Here is a 14384-nt window from a genome sequence, read left to right as displayed (position 1 = left end):
TCTTCTCTGGACTTTTGTTAGCACTGTTATGTCCTCCTGGAGACCAAAACTGTACACAGTTCTCCAGATGAGGCCTCACCAGTGTGTTATAAAACTTCAGCACAACCTTCTTGGATTTGTACTCTATAAATCGTGCTGTAACACCTAACATTCTGTAAGCATTCTGAACACTGTCTGGCAGTTGATAGTGAGAAGTTCTTCTTAATGGCTTCTGAACGCTGCCTGGCAGTTGATAGTGTTGAGCTAACTACTTTTGATTTTCAGACCTCCCATTGTGTATTCAAACATAACATTTTTAATTCCTACATGTAATACTTTACAATTACAGTCGACCCTTGATATACGACCGGCCTGACATGCGAACAACTTGATTTATGACCAAAATTTTTGTTTTGATTTACGACCAACATCTTGCGTTATGACCTGAATCCGGTCATGTGTATCCGCTTGCGCGATTGTAAACAAACAGCCGAGAGCGTTCGTAAGCGTCAGTCGGAGCCCAGATACATGTGTTTGTGGATGTAATTTCGGTCAGTGCAGTGATTTATATAATTACTTTCGATAATTGCTAAGGAAGGAAGGTAACGAAGGTAAAGAAAGCGATCACAATCGAAACGAAGAAGGAAACTGTGCGGAAATATGAGAGTGGTGTTCCGTTTGACCAATCTCACTAATATATACAACATGTCGAAATCCACCATCTCGACAATTTTACAAAGAAAAGATTTGTATAAGCAGACTCCTTCCAAACAACCACCTTCCATTTAATTCTCCTCCTCCTCCTCTCTTCCTGCAGCCCAAAGATGTCAAATTAAATGGTGAGTACAGTATGAAATTGTTGTTTCTGGTAGGCTAGGCACTTTTTGGTTAGTACATTAGAAAAATTATTGGTGTTTTGGTAAATTATGCACATTATACAACCCTTTTTTATTATGAAAAGGTTAAGTAAGTGTTGCTGTGGGAGGTTCGGAACGCATTATGGGTATTTCCATTATTTCTTATGGGAAAAATAGTCTTGACTTACAACCAGCCCTCGCAAATGAATTGAGTTCGTAAGTCAAGGGTCCACTGTACAATAAATTTCATCTGCCACAAACCTGCCCAAGCATGTATGATGTCTAAGTCCCTCTGTAAAGATATAACAGATTCTAGATTATCTGCCAGTTCATCTAGCTTGGTATCATCTGCAAGTTTAACTAGCTTGTTACTAATATTCTGATGCAAATAATTTATGTATTAAAAATAGCATCTGCCCTAGCACCAATCCCTGCAGAATATCACTTTTAATGTCAGCCAATTCTGATAGGGATCCTTACACCATTGCCCACTGCCTCCTGTGTGAGAGCCAATTTTGCATCCATCTACAAAGAACACAGTGAACTTCCACTTATAGTTTGATACGCTACCTCTCATGTGGCACTTTATCAAATGCTTTCTGAACGTCAAAATAAATATCGTATGCTCCACTTTGATCATACCCTTTTTGTTGCTTCCTTCTAGAATTGCAGCATGTTGGTAAAACATGACCTGTGTCTTCTGAACCCATGCTGAGTGTTCAACAAAACCCTTGTTCTTGCGATGTGTTGATCAATCTTATAATTAATAATTATTTCCATTAATTTGCCTATGATGCACATTAAGATTACCGGGCTATAGTTGCTTGGATCTGCCTGGTAACTCATTTTATATAATTGGATAATATCTGCCATTTTCCAATCCTTCAGAATTTCCTCAGTGCACAGTGACTTCATAAAAATATGCGTCAAGGGTTTAAATATGTACTCGCTAACCTCCTTAAGAACTTGAGGGTAAGTATTATCTGGTCCTGGGGCCTCATGTATAAATGATGTGCATGCACAAAAGTGTTGTGTACACCTGTTTCTACGCTCACATCGCAATGTATAAAAACTAAACTTGGTGTAAGCCAAGCATATTTTCACACTAGCTCAAACCCTTTTGTACACAAGTTCTCTGTTTGGTTTTGCAAACCGGCGGCACCCAGCATCAAAACAGTGCTACTGTTCCTGTGTGGTTTCCCTTTATTTTTTAGATTCACATCCTTGACTTAATCAAATACACTGAAATTAACTGCATATTAGTTTAAGGCACCTGATTATAATCAACCCGTAACCATATAGTGGTGCACATAATGGCCAAACTATTCCAAATACTATAGCTGCGTTAGCGTTGTTACTCTCAGCGCACCAATAAATATTTAACCCACTGTATGCGAGTCTGGAATCACAGCTCTACAGCAGCTGATCGGAAAGAACATTATCAGGATACAGCATTTAGCACACGCTGCCTCAGCCATGCACACTGTCTACTTGAACCTCTCCCATACAGTACGGCAAACGCTTCAGAGCCTTTTCTGTAGGGACCTCGCCTCGCACTTCAGAAACAGTTTCATCGCAAGAGCTCTAAAAGCACTCAGTCTATCAAATGTTCCTGGTAGAACTGTTTGTACTTATAAATATCACCTCACTGTAAACTTGCACTACAGTTATAATGTTGCACAACCTAAGCCACTTTATACAGTGCGTATTTACATATGACGACGACTGGCTTCTAAGTCGATTGAGATTTTCAATCAATATCTTCTTGGAGCTCGGTATAATTTTAAGATGAAATGCAGTAAAGTATATTTATTACATTATACAGATACATTTTAAACTTCATTTAAATGATAGATAGATAGATAGATAGATAGATAGATAGATAGATAGATAGATAGATAGATAGATAGATAGATAGATAGATAGATAGATAGATAGATAGATAGATAGATAGATAGATAGATAGATAGATAGATAGATAGATAGATAGATAGATAGATAGATAGATAGATAGATAGATAGATAGATAGATAGATAGATAGATAGATAGATAGATAGATAGATAGATACTTTATTAATCCCAATGGGAAATTCACATTCTTCAGCAGCAGCACACTGATACAATAAATAATATTAAATTAAAGAATGATAATAATACAGGTGAAAAAAAACAGACAATAACTATGTATAATGTTAAATATTAACGTTTACCCCCCCTGGTGGAATTAAAGAGTCGCATAGTTTGGGGGAGGAACGATCTCCTCAATCTGTCTGTGGAGCAGGACAGTGACAGCAGTCTGTCACTGAAGCTGCTCTTCTGTCTGGAGATGACATTATTTAGTGGATGCAGTGGATTCTCCATAATTGATAGGAGCCTGCTGAGCGCCCTTCGCTCTGCCACAGATGTTAAACTGTCCAGCTCCATGCCAACAATAGAGCCTGCCTTCCTCACCAGTTTGTCCAGGCGTGAGGCATCTTTCCTCTTAATGCTGCCTCCCCAGCACACCACTGCGTAGAAGAGGGCGCTCGCCACAACTGTTTGATAGAACATCTGCAGCATCTTATTGTATATTAATATATATATAATAATATATAATATATAAATAATGTATATTGTTAATAATTAAACATGTTAGGACATGGTGGACAACGGTAGCGATGAGCTAGCACCCCGTTCAGGGATTGTTCCTGCCTTGCGCTGTATGCTTGCTGGGATTGGTGCAACCCTGGATGGATAGATGGATGGAATAATTAAACATGTACTACGAAGATATTTCAATGTTACATAAAAGTTTTGAAGAATCAGCGTTCTAAGCTTACAGATGGCTTGGCATCTACTACAGAGCTGATCGTGTGGTAACTGGTTACTTGGAGAAAGAAAAGGAAGAACAGTAACTGTAGGTTTGTACATTTGAGAGAGACAGTACTGCTGCAATAAATTATTTCATCAAAGGTTGTGCACAGTGCAGCAAGCACTTTGCGTGAGGGCAGGAACAATCTCTGGACGGGGCGCCAGCTCATTGCTAATACTGCGCCACCATGTCCTCATGTATATTACATGCTTTAATTCCCACCATTATGAAAATTATATCAAGTATACATCTTAATATTTAAATTGTTCAGACAGCTGTAACATCATGAATGTAATGTATTCTGTGTCCTGTCGGCGGAAGAGAGAGCCCATTATAGAAGAACGTAGTGATTCACACACAAAGTACATAAAAGAACACACAGAATACTACAATGGGATCTGAGAAACTAGTAAATTAAATGATCTTAAGATGAAGTTTATGACATTCTACTTTAATGACAAAATAAATTATGTGATTAAAGTGGAAATTTATGTAGCAGAAGAACATGCAAGTTGGCCTATGCACAGATTTATGCATCTGGATTTTTTTGTGCGTATGTACATTTCTGCTTTTGTCCATATGCCATGTTTTAGTGTGAATTCTACTCGCAGCGTTATGCATGAGGCTCCTGGTGATTTGTTTGATTTCGGCCTATTTAATCTAAGAGGTTCTTATCCCTCTACAATTTCCAAATCACTCAGCAACTTTTTAGCATTCCGTTTTACCGTTGGGAGGTTATCCACTTCCTCAAAAGTAAACACCATCGTAAAATATGAATTTACAGCATCTGCTACTTCACTGTCTGTATTTTTTAATTCTCCTTTTCTATTCCTGATGTACTTCACCTCATCCTTGAATGTTCTTTTTCTCCTAAAATACTGCCTTTTAGCCTCCCTAATATCCTTCTTAATAGTTGCCCTCATTTTTTCATATACCCTATGATTCACATTGGAGTTATTAGTTTTATACATCTTATAGAGCTGTTTTTTCTTCTTTGCAGCTTCTTTTTCAACTCTTTATTAACCCACTGCAGACCAATCACTTTCTTTCTCTATCACCTTTCACCACTCTGGTATGGGTGTATTTTGTTTAATCTGCCCAACAAGAAATTGTTCCAAAACTTTTCCTTTTTTGGTACTTACTGGAAAGCTGGCATTTCTGCTCTTTACGTTTACCAATGGTCTGCATTGGGGAGGGGGGCTATAAACAAGGCTGTAATTGCTAACTCATTTACCCATTTTTTAGTAATACACCCTCGATTTAATGTTGACAACTTGCAGTAAAAGAGTGTATCCATTGGTTTAATTTTAAAAGCACTATGGAATGACAGCCATATTAATATCAATTGTGTCACTATCCAATAATTTATGGACAGCACTGTACATAAGCCCGTTGCATATTAGTAAATCTATATATAGCTCCAGTAATGTTACTCTACATCAGTGTTTCCCAAACTCGGTCCTGGTGAACCCCTGTGGCTGCAGGTTTTTGTTCCAACCAGCTTCTGTTTTTAATTGAACTCCTGGGCTAATTAAGTGAACTGATATTTCCCAAGTTCTGGGTTTAGGGAACAATATAGAAAATTAGAAAACTAAGTTTGCTTAAAAAAAAAAAAAAAAAATTTAAATGTACCAAGCAGTTACAGTCGACCCTTGATATACGACCGGCCTGACATGCGAACAACTTGATTTACGACCAAGATTTTTATTTTGATTTACGACCAACATCTTGCATTACGACCTGAATGCAGTCAGGTGTATCCGATTGCGCGATTGTAAACAAACAGAAACATTCCTATTAATGCAGCACTCATTCAAGGTACCTCCCCCAACTAGAGACACACTGAAGAGTGTCTGAAGTCCAAACTCTGGAAGACTGTTTATCTGTTGCTGGGGCAACAGCCGGCTCAAAGCTGTGCTGAGTCTCTCAGCCAAAGCAAACAGAAAAGATATCGATGGGTGATAAGCAAGGGACATTGTAAATGCAGTTAACAGGTAACTTTATCACTGATCTGCTGTGTCTGTGTATAGCAGAGTGGCAGATCATGCTGCAATAAATAAGTGTGCCGTTCCAGTTTCAAGCTGAATAAAGCTGGTTTTGCTAAAGTACTCAACCTCAAAATCTTTTATGATTTGCTTCTGTGTCACTTCACTGCAGCGCTATGAGTCTGTTGTTACCCTGCCCGGCAACGGACAAACAAGCTTCGATAGACGTGGCAATCGCGCTTCAGCATTTTGGGGGGGGGGGGGGTTGGGGGGAGTCTCAAAAGAGTTCAGAAACCTCACAATATGAAGGAAAAAAAAAAGGATGATTCAGCCATTGGATTTGAGCATCATTCGCACCTTGAAAGTGTATTATCGCAAGGAAATGCTGAGAAAAATTCTCGTCAGAATAACTTGTAGGCAGGAGGAGATTAAAATTAACGCAAAAGAAGCTATTGAAATGATTGCAAATGCCTGAGCGCAAGTTAAAGAAAGCCTTTAAAAAACCTTCCGTTTCATTCTCCTCCTCCTCCCTTCCTGCAGCCCAAAGATGTCAAATTAAATGGCGAGTACAGTATGAAATTGTTGTTTCTGGTAGGCTAGGCACTTTTTATAACTTTTTGGTTAGTACATTAGAAAAATTATTGGTGTTTTGGCAAATTATGCACATTATACAACCCTTTTTTATTATGAAAAGGTTAAGTAAGTGTTGCAGTGGGAGGTTTGGAACGCATTATGGGTATTTCCATTATTTCTTATGGGAAAAATAGTCTTGACTTACAACCAACTTGAGTTACAACCAGCCCTCGCGAACGAATTAAGTTCGTAAGTCAAGGGTCCACTGTATATGGGAATAATGTATTTTTTTTCTTTTTAACAGTATTTTCATCTTGATTTTCATTCTACTTTTCTAGGTGTTCTAATTGTTTAATTGATCCATTATTTACTAATTAGTGGGTCTGACTCTAAAGTAGTTGCAGCCTTTGATTATTCAGTTTGCCTGGGTGTCTGATCTGCTCGTTTTAAATTGTCATTATTAAGATACAACGAAGAGGGAAAAGCTGCACAGAGAAAGGGCAAAGTATAATGAAATCAACAAAAGAGGGTAAAGCATTTAAATCTATAGCAAAAGTAGAAATATTTCTAAATGTCTTATAAATGTAAAAACCATGCTGCTGTGCTTTTCTGAATGTCGAATGAAAGAAAAAAACAAACAAACAGCTAATTAAATGAGATCAGTGCTATCAGGTGTTGTCAATGATTAGGAATCCGGCTGGAACAAAAACCTGCAGCCACAGGGGTTCACCAGGACAGAGTTTGGGAAACACTGCTCTACATAAACCTAGACAACTCAATGTACCATTAAAAGAAATCTGTTATATTTAAAAACTGTCACCTTTGTTACTTTCTGCTAAATATACTCCTCTTATTGATTTAAGTTTGCAAAAATACATAACCCTGTTCGCACAAAACCAAGCCTGAAATAAAGACATTCATTGGTAATTTTAAGCTAACCTGCGAAGTACTGTAATTTTGTTTTGCAAACAAATGTAAGGGCACCATCTGCTGTCAAAACTAAGAACTGCACACTTCATTATTTATTTCAACAGCTAAAGACCGTTTCTTTTATTAACATATTTTCATGTTTATAATTACAAACAATATTTACTGTAAAATGTATTATTTCCTATAATATAGTTATTATAATGAAGGTTCAACTTCCACTTATGGCTTGTTTGGTTGTAAACAAACCAAATTATTTTTGCAGTGAATGGTACAGTTGCATTCAAAATTACTGCACTCCCACTGCTAATTAGACTTATTGGCAAAAATTTGCCAGCTTTAAGCGGTTTGCAATAAACATGTTAAACAAGAATAATTTAAATAGCTCAAATAGCTAATAATAACAGCGGTTTTTCTACATTCAATACAAAATTCCACTTTTAATAACTACTGCAATCTCAAAATTATTCAACCTACTGCACAGAAACCCCCATAAGAGCACACTTTTGCAACTCATGTCTTGTTGCATCAGGTGTGTTTCAGATAGAACACACCAAATACGTGGACTTGCTGGGAGTGTGTTCACAGTGACGTTTGATTGCATGTTAGAAATATGGGTAAGGCAAGAGAATTCTCCAAAACATTAAGAGATCACTGCTTTGCACAAAAAAGGAAAAAGGCTACATAAAGATATCAAAGGCACTAAATGTTCCTAGATGAATAACTGGAAGCCTGTTTCGCAAGTTCAAAGTTAAAGGAACACTAGCAACACTACCTGGATGTGACAGAAAGAGGAAAGTATCAACAGCTGCCACCAGAGTTGTAAGGTGGCAGGTGGCCAAAAACCCTTGAATGGCTGCTAAAGACCTGCAGCAAGACTGGGTGGCAGCAGGCACAGAGGTTTCAGTTTCCACATAAGGCGCATACTAAACATGTTCTCTATGCCAGAACTCCACAGCGTACACCACTACTGACCCAAAAGCACAAGAAATGTTGGCTCCAATATGCTAAAAACCATATAAATAAGCCACAGAAGTTTTGGGATTCTGTTCTGTGGAGCAGTGAAGCAAAACCGCTGTGGAGCAATGAAACAAAACTGGAACTTTCGGGCTTATGGACAAGTGTTATAACTGGAGGAGGAGGAAGAATGAAGCATATGCTGAAAAGAACACCCTGACTACAGTGAAGCATTGTGGTGGTTTAGTGATGTTCTGGGGCTGCTTTGGTTCTTCTGGCACTGGAAACCTGCAGCATGTGGGTGACAAGAAGGATTCAATTAAGTATCAAGAAATCCTAGGAGAAAGCATCATGCCATCTGTGAGGTAGCTGAAGCTTGGGCATCACTGGACCTTTCAAAAGGACAGCGATCCCAAGTACACCTCAAACTGCACCAAGGCTTGGTTTCAGAAAAAGTCCTGGAAGATTCTACAGCGACCAAAAAAGTTGATGCCTGACTTGAACCCCATAGAAAATGTCTGATGGGATTTGAAGAAGGTGCTTGCAGCATGCAAACCCAAGAAAATTAGTGAGCTTGAAGACATTACCCATGAGGAATGGGCTAAGATTCCTGAGGAACAAGGCCAGAAGCTGGTGTCTGGCTATGCATCACATTTGTAGCAGGTCATAACAGCAAAAGGGTGCTCTACTAAGTACAAGAGATGTTAGTCATGAAGGGGATGAATAATTTTGAGTCCGCAGTAGTCATTAAAGGTGGCATTTTGTGTTGAATGTGAAGAAACCACTTGTAATATTAGTTGTGCTAAGCTATTTAAATTATTCTTGTTTCACTTGCTTATTGCAAACAGCTAAAAGTTTGTAAATTTTGCCAATAGGCCTAATTTGCAATGGTGGTTGAATAATTTGGAGTGCAGCTGTATATGTATTCATACTCATGGTCTTTTAGCCATTAAAATTGGCCTTAAATTCAAGTTACCTCAAGCTGCAGCTCAGTGTATTTCTTTCTCAGTAGTGTAACATCTTCCCCGGCCTGCATTTTTTTATACAAGTCCAACTCTGTGTCAAGCAACTCTTTCTGCATCTAATTAAAAAATAAAAAGTAAACAATTATTATATTCACTGCTTAGATTAATTACTGGAATGTTTGAGTTTCTTTTTTCTTACCTGTGTCTTTGTTTTTATGGCTTTTTGAGGAATACCACTGGAAACAGCTTTAAGTTCATCTTTGAGCTTCGTTATGCTTTCTGTTAATGCTGCAAGAGTTTTCATTATATCAGCTTTATCTTCAGATTTCATGGATTTGTTTTTCTCCAATTTTGATATCAAAATCTAGCAACAAATAAACAACTGTTAAAGAACCTTATTATTGAAGAACAACTAAAATATCAGATATATAAAGTTCTCTAGAGATTATAACTTTTAAAAAGAAAAAAATGAAGACAGCAAATGATTACTGTTTGCACCTTTTGTGTTTCAATATGCTTTTCAAGGATTTCTTGCTTCTTTTTCCGGACATCTTGCTGAAGACGTAATGCTTCCTACAATTTGGAGAGAATATAAAAAAAAATCAGGTGTGGATTAATTTTTTATGTTGACAGTTTTGCTGTGCTCTCCTTGTCGATTTAGCTAGTTGAATATGATGATACAACACGATTTAACATACTAACTCACTAGAGTAACATCAAACAGATCAGTATTGGATTTGATTGTGATGTGTGTATACATCACAATCAAAAATCAAGTTTAAGTAAAAAGACAACTGTAAATATTATATAACCTACAAAAGTAAAAATGAAGTAACAATAAAAAGCACTCAATAAAAAAATGACTATGTACAGAGCTTGCAACAATATACAGTACTAGGCATACAGTGTGTTAGTTATAAGAACACAATGATAACTTGAAATGCAAGAGAAATGCTAATGTACAAATTAATACTGAAAGTTTCATAAACAAATTAAAAAGAAGTTAGTTCCAGAAGCCTCTGAGCTAAATAACAGTTTAGCAGGGTTTTAATACAAGGATTTTTGTTTTATTATTTTTTACTGAATTTATTAAAAGCAAGTAAAATTCCATACAAACAAGTCAAACTTAACAAAACTAAATTCAATTCAACCTCCACCCAAGAGAGGATGTCCAACGGCCAGAATAAAATTTTAAGAGTAGAAAAGAGGGAAGAGAATCCTCCCCCCCCCCCCCCCCACCCCAATATAAAAGCTTATTCTAAAATGCTATTGATTAGATCCTGCCAGATTTTAAAAAGCTGTTGAACAGATCCTTTTAAGTGAGAATTTAAATTTTTCCAATTTGAAATAGTATATAACATCAGTTACCCACAGACTTAAAAAAGGTGGGCTAGGATTCTTTCATTTGAGTAAGATAAGTTTACATGTTAATAATGATATAAAGGAAATTATAGTTTGTTTGTCTTTCTCCACTTTAAGCCCATCTGGGAGTTCACCAAACACAGCTGATTAATGGATTAGGTGCGATTGTGACACCAAGGCTGCCTAATAGACATTTAAAGATTTTGGTCCAGAAAGATGTTAATTTGGTGCACACTCAAAAGATATGGCCCAAAGAGGCTGGGGCTTGACTGTAATGTTTGCAGGGTGGATCTTGCTCTGGAAACATTTTGGACAATTTTAAACAAGACGTATGTGTTTGATAAAATATTTTAAGTCAAATAATTCAACGTTTTGTGTATATGGAACTAGAGTGAATTCTGTGCAAGGCTGCCTTACTCTTTTCTGAAATGTTAAGTAAGAGATCCTTTTCCCATTGTACACTGGGATCTTTGAAAGGAAGGGACTTTAAAATGTTTTTTTATAGATCATAGAAATGCAGTCTGAGTCCTCAAGACTGACCAATATTTCTTCCAGGAAAGAAGTAGGTGGGAGGTGAGGAAAATGGGCAGATTTTGTTTAGCAAAACTTCTAATTTGGAAATTGTGGAAAAATTGTGTTGATGGGAAGGTAAATTTGGAGTGTAATTGTTAGTAGGATGCAAAGCCATTATTTATGTACAAATCTCTACGTGATTTAATTCTGAATGTTTTCCAAACATTATGCAAATTTGAGAGGGTGGAAAAAGGTGGTTGTCATGAAGAGGTACCACAGATAAAAACTTCTCTGTGTTGAAGTACTTCCTACATTGGTTCCATATTCCAAGTGAATGAAGCACAACGGAGTTATTATATTGATGATAATTTGTTTTTACTGGGGCACAAAGTAAGGAATGTAAAGATGTACTGCAAGATTTTATTTTTATTACGAACCAAATCCTGTGTGTGTTCATCTACAGTAGAACCTCTGATCACCAACATTTCCGAACACGTACTAATCGGGTTATGATCAAAACGTTTGCCAAACTTTTGCATCTGTTCACGACCACACGCTCTGGTGGCGAACAAAAACACTGATGGCCAGTTTCCCTTCAGGTTCGTATACATCAATGATTTCCACGTGTTCAGTCTCTCCCTGTACATCGTTCTCAGTCAGACGTGTGCATTTGCTGTGAACTCTTTGTGCTCTATGTTGTGTGCTTTGAATTAATTTGGCAATTAACCATGGCCTCTAAGCAAGTGAAGACTGGTAGTGTTGGTGAGAAGGTTAAAAGACAACTGAAATCCAATTAAAGAAAGAAATCATTGAAAAGTATAAGCGTGGCATTCATGTTACTGATCTTGCTGCCGAGTACAAGAAGTCGAAATCTACTAGAAATCTATCAATTCCTAAATCGAAATCTTCTTTTGCAGAGCCGAACTTTCCCTCAAAACTGTAACCTCCTCTCCACCCAGCTTCCCCCTCACTTCCGTCACACCAGAACTCGACTCATGCAAGGATAGTTTTCTTGGCTGTTTATGTTTAGTTTTTGTATAAATGAAGGACTTTTCAAACTTTAATTTTTTTCCCTGTGCTTAAAACTCATAAAAAAAAGTGTTTACAGCGAGTAGTTCGTAAGGGTGTAGTGCAAACTTTTGCAATGTTAGTTTTCTCTGTTGTTCAAGGTTTTATCAGTGTTATTCAATGTTTTTACATTTAGTTTAATATTACAATGTGCATTCTATGGTATAACTAACTGTTTGTGTACTTAAAAATCTTTACACACAGTTCATATGGGCTGGAACAGATTAATTGTATTTACATAAAATCTTATGGGGAAATTAATGGGGGGGTTCTGGAACAAATTACGGTCGTAACCAGAGGTACCACTGTATTTGTGTCTATATCCAGGTTTTTACAGCTTGTATATTTGCACCCAGCAATAAAATTGAAAGTTAGGTAAAGCAATGCCACATTCTGCATTAGGTCATTATAGGGTAGCCCTTTGGATGAACGGATGTTTTAAATTCAAAATAAGTTTATGATTAAATCTAATTTCTTAAAAAATGATTTGTTAATGTATAAGGGGATGCTCTGAAATAGAAAAACAGTTTAGGAAAGATATTCATCTTGACAGTGTCAATTCTCCCTGCTAAAGTAAGATGGACGATAGACCATCTATGCACATCTTGCGTTTTTCCATGCAGACAGAAAAATTTTGTTGAAAAAAAGCTTTATGTTTACCCCTAGGTATTTCAACTGATCTGCGATGATAAAAAGGAAAGTATCCAATCTAATGTTGTGTGCTAGAGAGTACACTGGAAAAAGCACCCTTTAATTCAAATTAATTTTGAGTCCAGGTGTCTTTTGAAATTCTGCTAGTGCTGTTAGGACTGCAGGCAAAGTATTTTGTGGACCGGAGATAGATAAATATACGGCGAATTTTGGATGTGGTTAAAAAAAATGCCCCAAAACACTTAAATTTCAAACTCAGCTTAATACATTATCTAAAAAAGAATGTAAAGGTAAACCCATATACTGCACAGTACTGTACTGCTATGCGTTCTGCAGTGCTAGAATGTAAAATACCGATGTTACTGTTATATGTACTGTAATTCATGCAAGCATTCATGTAACTGATGCCATGGATGAAATCACCGAGCCAACTGCGGTTGAACTCAGCCTTGGCCGGACCCACATGCACTCACAAACAGACAAAAACAAAGCAAACCGGTAATCAAACAGCAAATAAAGAATGCAATGAAAACAAATTAAATAAATGAAAACAACGATACCACCCCTGTTCCCCTTATGGCAATTACAAATTAAATACAACAAAGCATCAACAAAACACATACAGTAAATCATGAAAAACGGCAACGGATGAAATGTAATGATGAAAATAGATAGTCCTACCGCTAGTTCTTGAAATGGTGAAGACGGGTTCGGGAGGGCTCCTGTCTTTGCAGGATGGCCATGAATCCACTTACAGTCCTCATGTAACACAGGCAGACGGCAGACAATCCAGGCACACAAACGATCCAAGACAAAACGAATAAGTACAGGTAACCCAACTGAAGGCAGGCAGACAGAAACTTGTAACACAAATTGCAAAATTTTTTTTTTTTTTTTTGCTTTTGGTCACTGGCCCCCTTTTTAAAAGTCGCGCTGACATCCTTTGACCCCAACAGCTCCAGCACCCTCAGCAGAAGACCAATCGGAGCCACTGCAGGGACTGCTGGGAATTGCAGTTTCAAATTCTATTGGCTACTTTCAACATCCCAAGCTGCGTTTTCCAATACAGTTGCTTCCTGATCTCTCTACAGTGCAGTATTGCTACGATAAAAGCCATAAAAATTGCGGAGGATATTTGCGGTTTCCGCTAATAATTAATAGAAATGTTCTAAGGAAAAATCTGTGAATGACTGAGTACACGAACTCACGGGGGTCTACTGTAGATATAGATACATAGATAGATATAGATAGATACAGAGATAGATATAGATATATAGAGAGAGAGACAGATGAACTTTATTTGTTCCAAGAAGAAATCCACCAAAACTTTAAACAACTGTTGTGGGTTATATAGTATATATTGTAGGAAACACAAAGAACGACGGTGTTATATGGCACCCCATATAATTGTTAGAGTCATTTGACCAAAAAACAAAGACAATCCAATTGTAAAAGGCAGCTAGTGCATCAGAGTAATGTCTTCTTCACACAGACAGACAGACAGACAGACAGGAACATAAGTATTTGAACACCCTGAGTTCTCCCACTTAGAAATCATGGAGGGGTCTGAAATTCACATTGCAGGTGCATTCCCACTGTGAGGGACAGAATGTAAAAAAAAAAAAAAAAAAAATTCAGGAAATCACATTGTATGATTTGTACAGAATTTATTTGTATTGCACTGCTGCACATAAG

General features: G+C 37.2%; 1 protein-coding gene across 1 annotated transcript in view; it reads right to left on the bottom strand.

The window, feature by feature from the left end:
- The window catches only part of rbm26 (RNA binding motif protein 26), a 199529-nt gene that overhangs the window by 48504 nt on the left and 136641 nt on the right, over positions 1 to 14384 (bottom strand). Inside the window, 3 exon segments of the mRNA XM_028799577.2 lie at positions 9107 to 9211; positions 9295 to 9459; positions 9594 to 9668. Coding sequence (XP_028655410.1) covers positions 9107 to 9211; positions 9295 to 9459; positions 9594 to 9668 — 345 coding nt within the window.

This window comes from Erpetoichthys calabaricus, chromosome 4 (genome assembly GCF_900747795.2).
Source record: "Erpetoichthys calabaricus chromosome 4, fErpCal1.3, whole genome shotgun sequence".
Taxonomy (NCBI): Eukaryota; Metazoa; Chordata; class Cladistia; order Polypteriformes; family Polypteridae; genus Erpetoichthys; species Erpetoichthys calabaricus.
The sequence above is the reverse complement of the archived record's forward strand: the minus strand, read 5'-3'. Positions and strand labels throughout refer to the sequence as shown.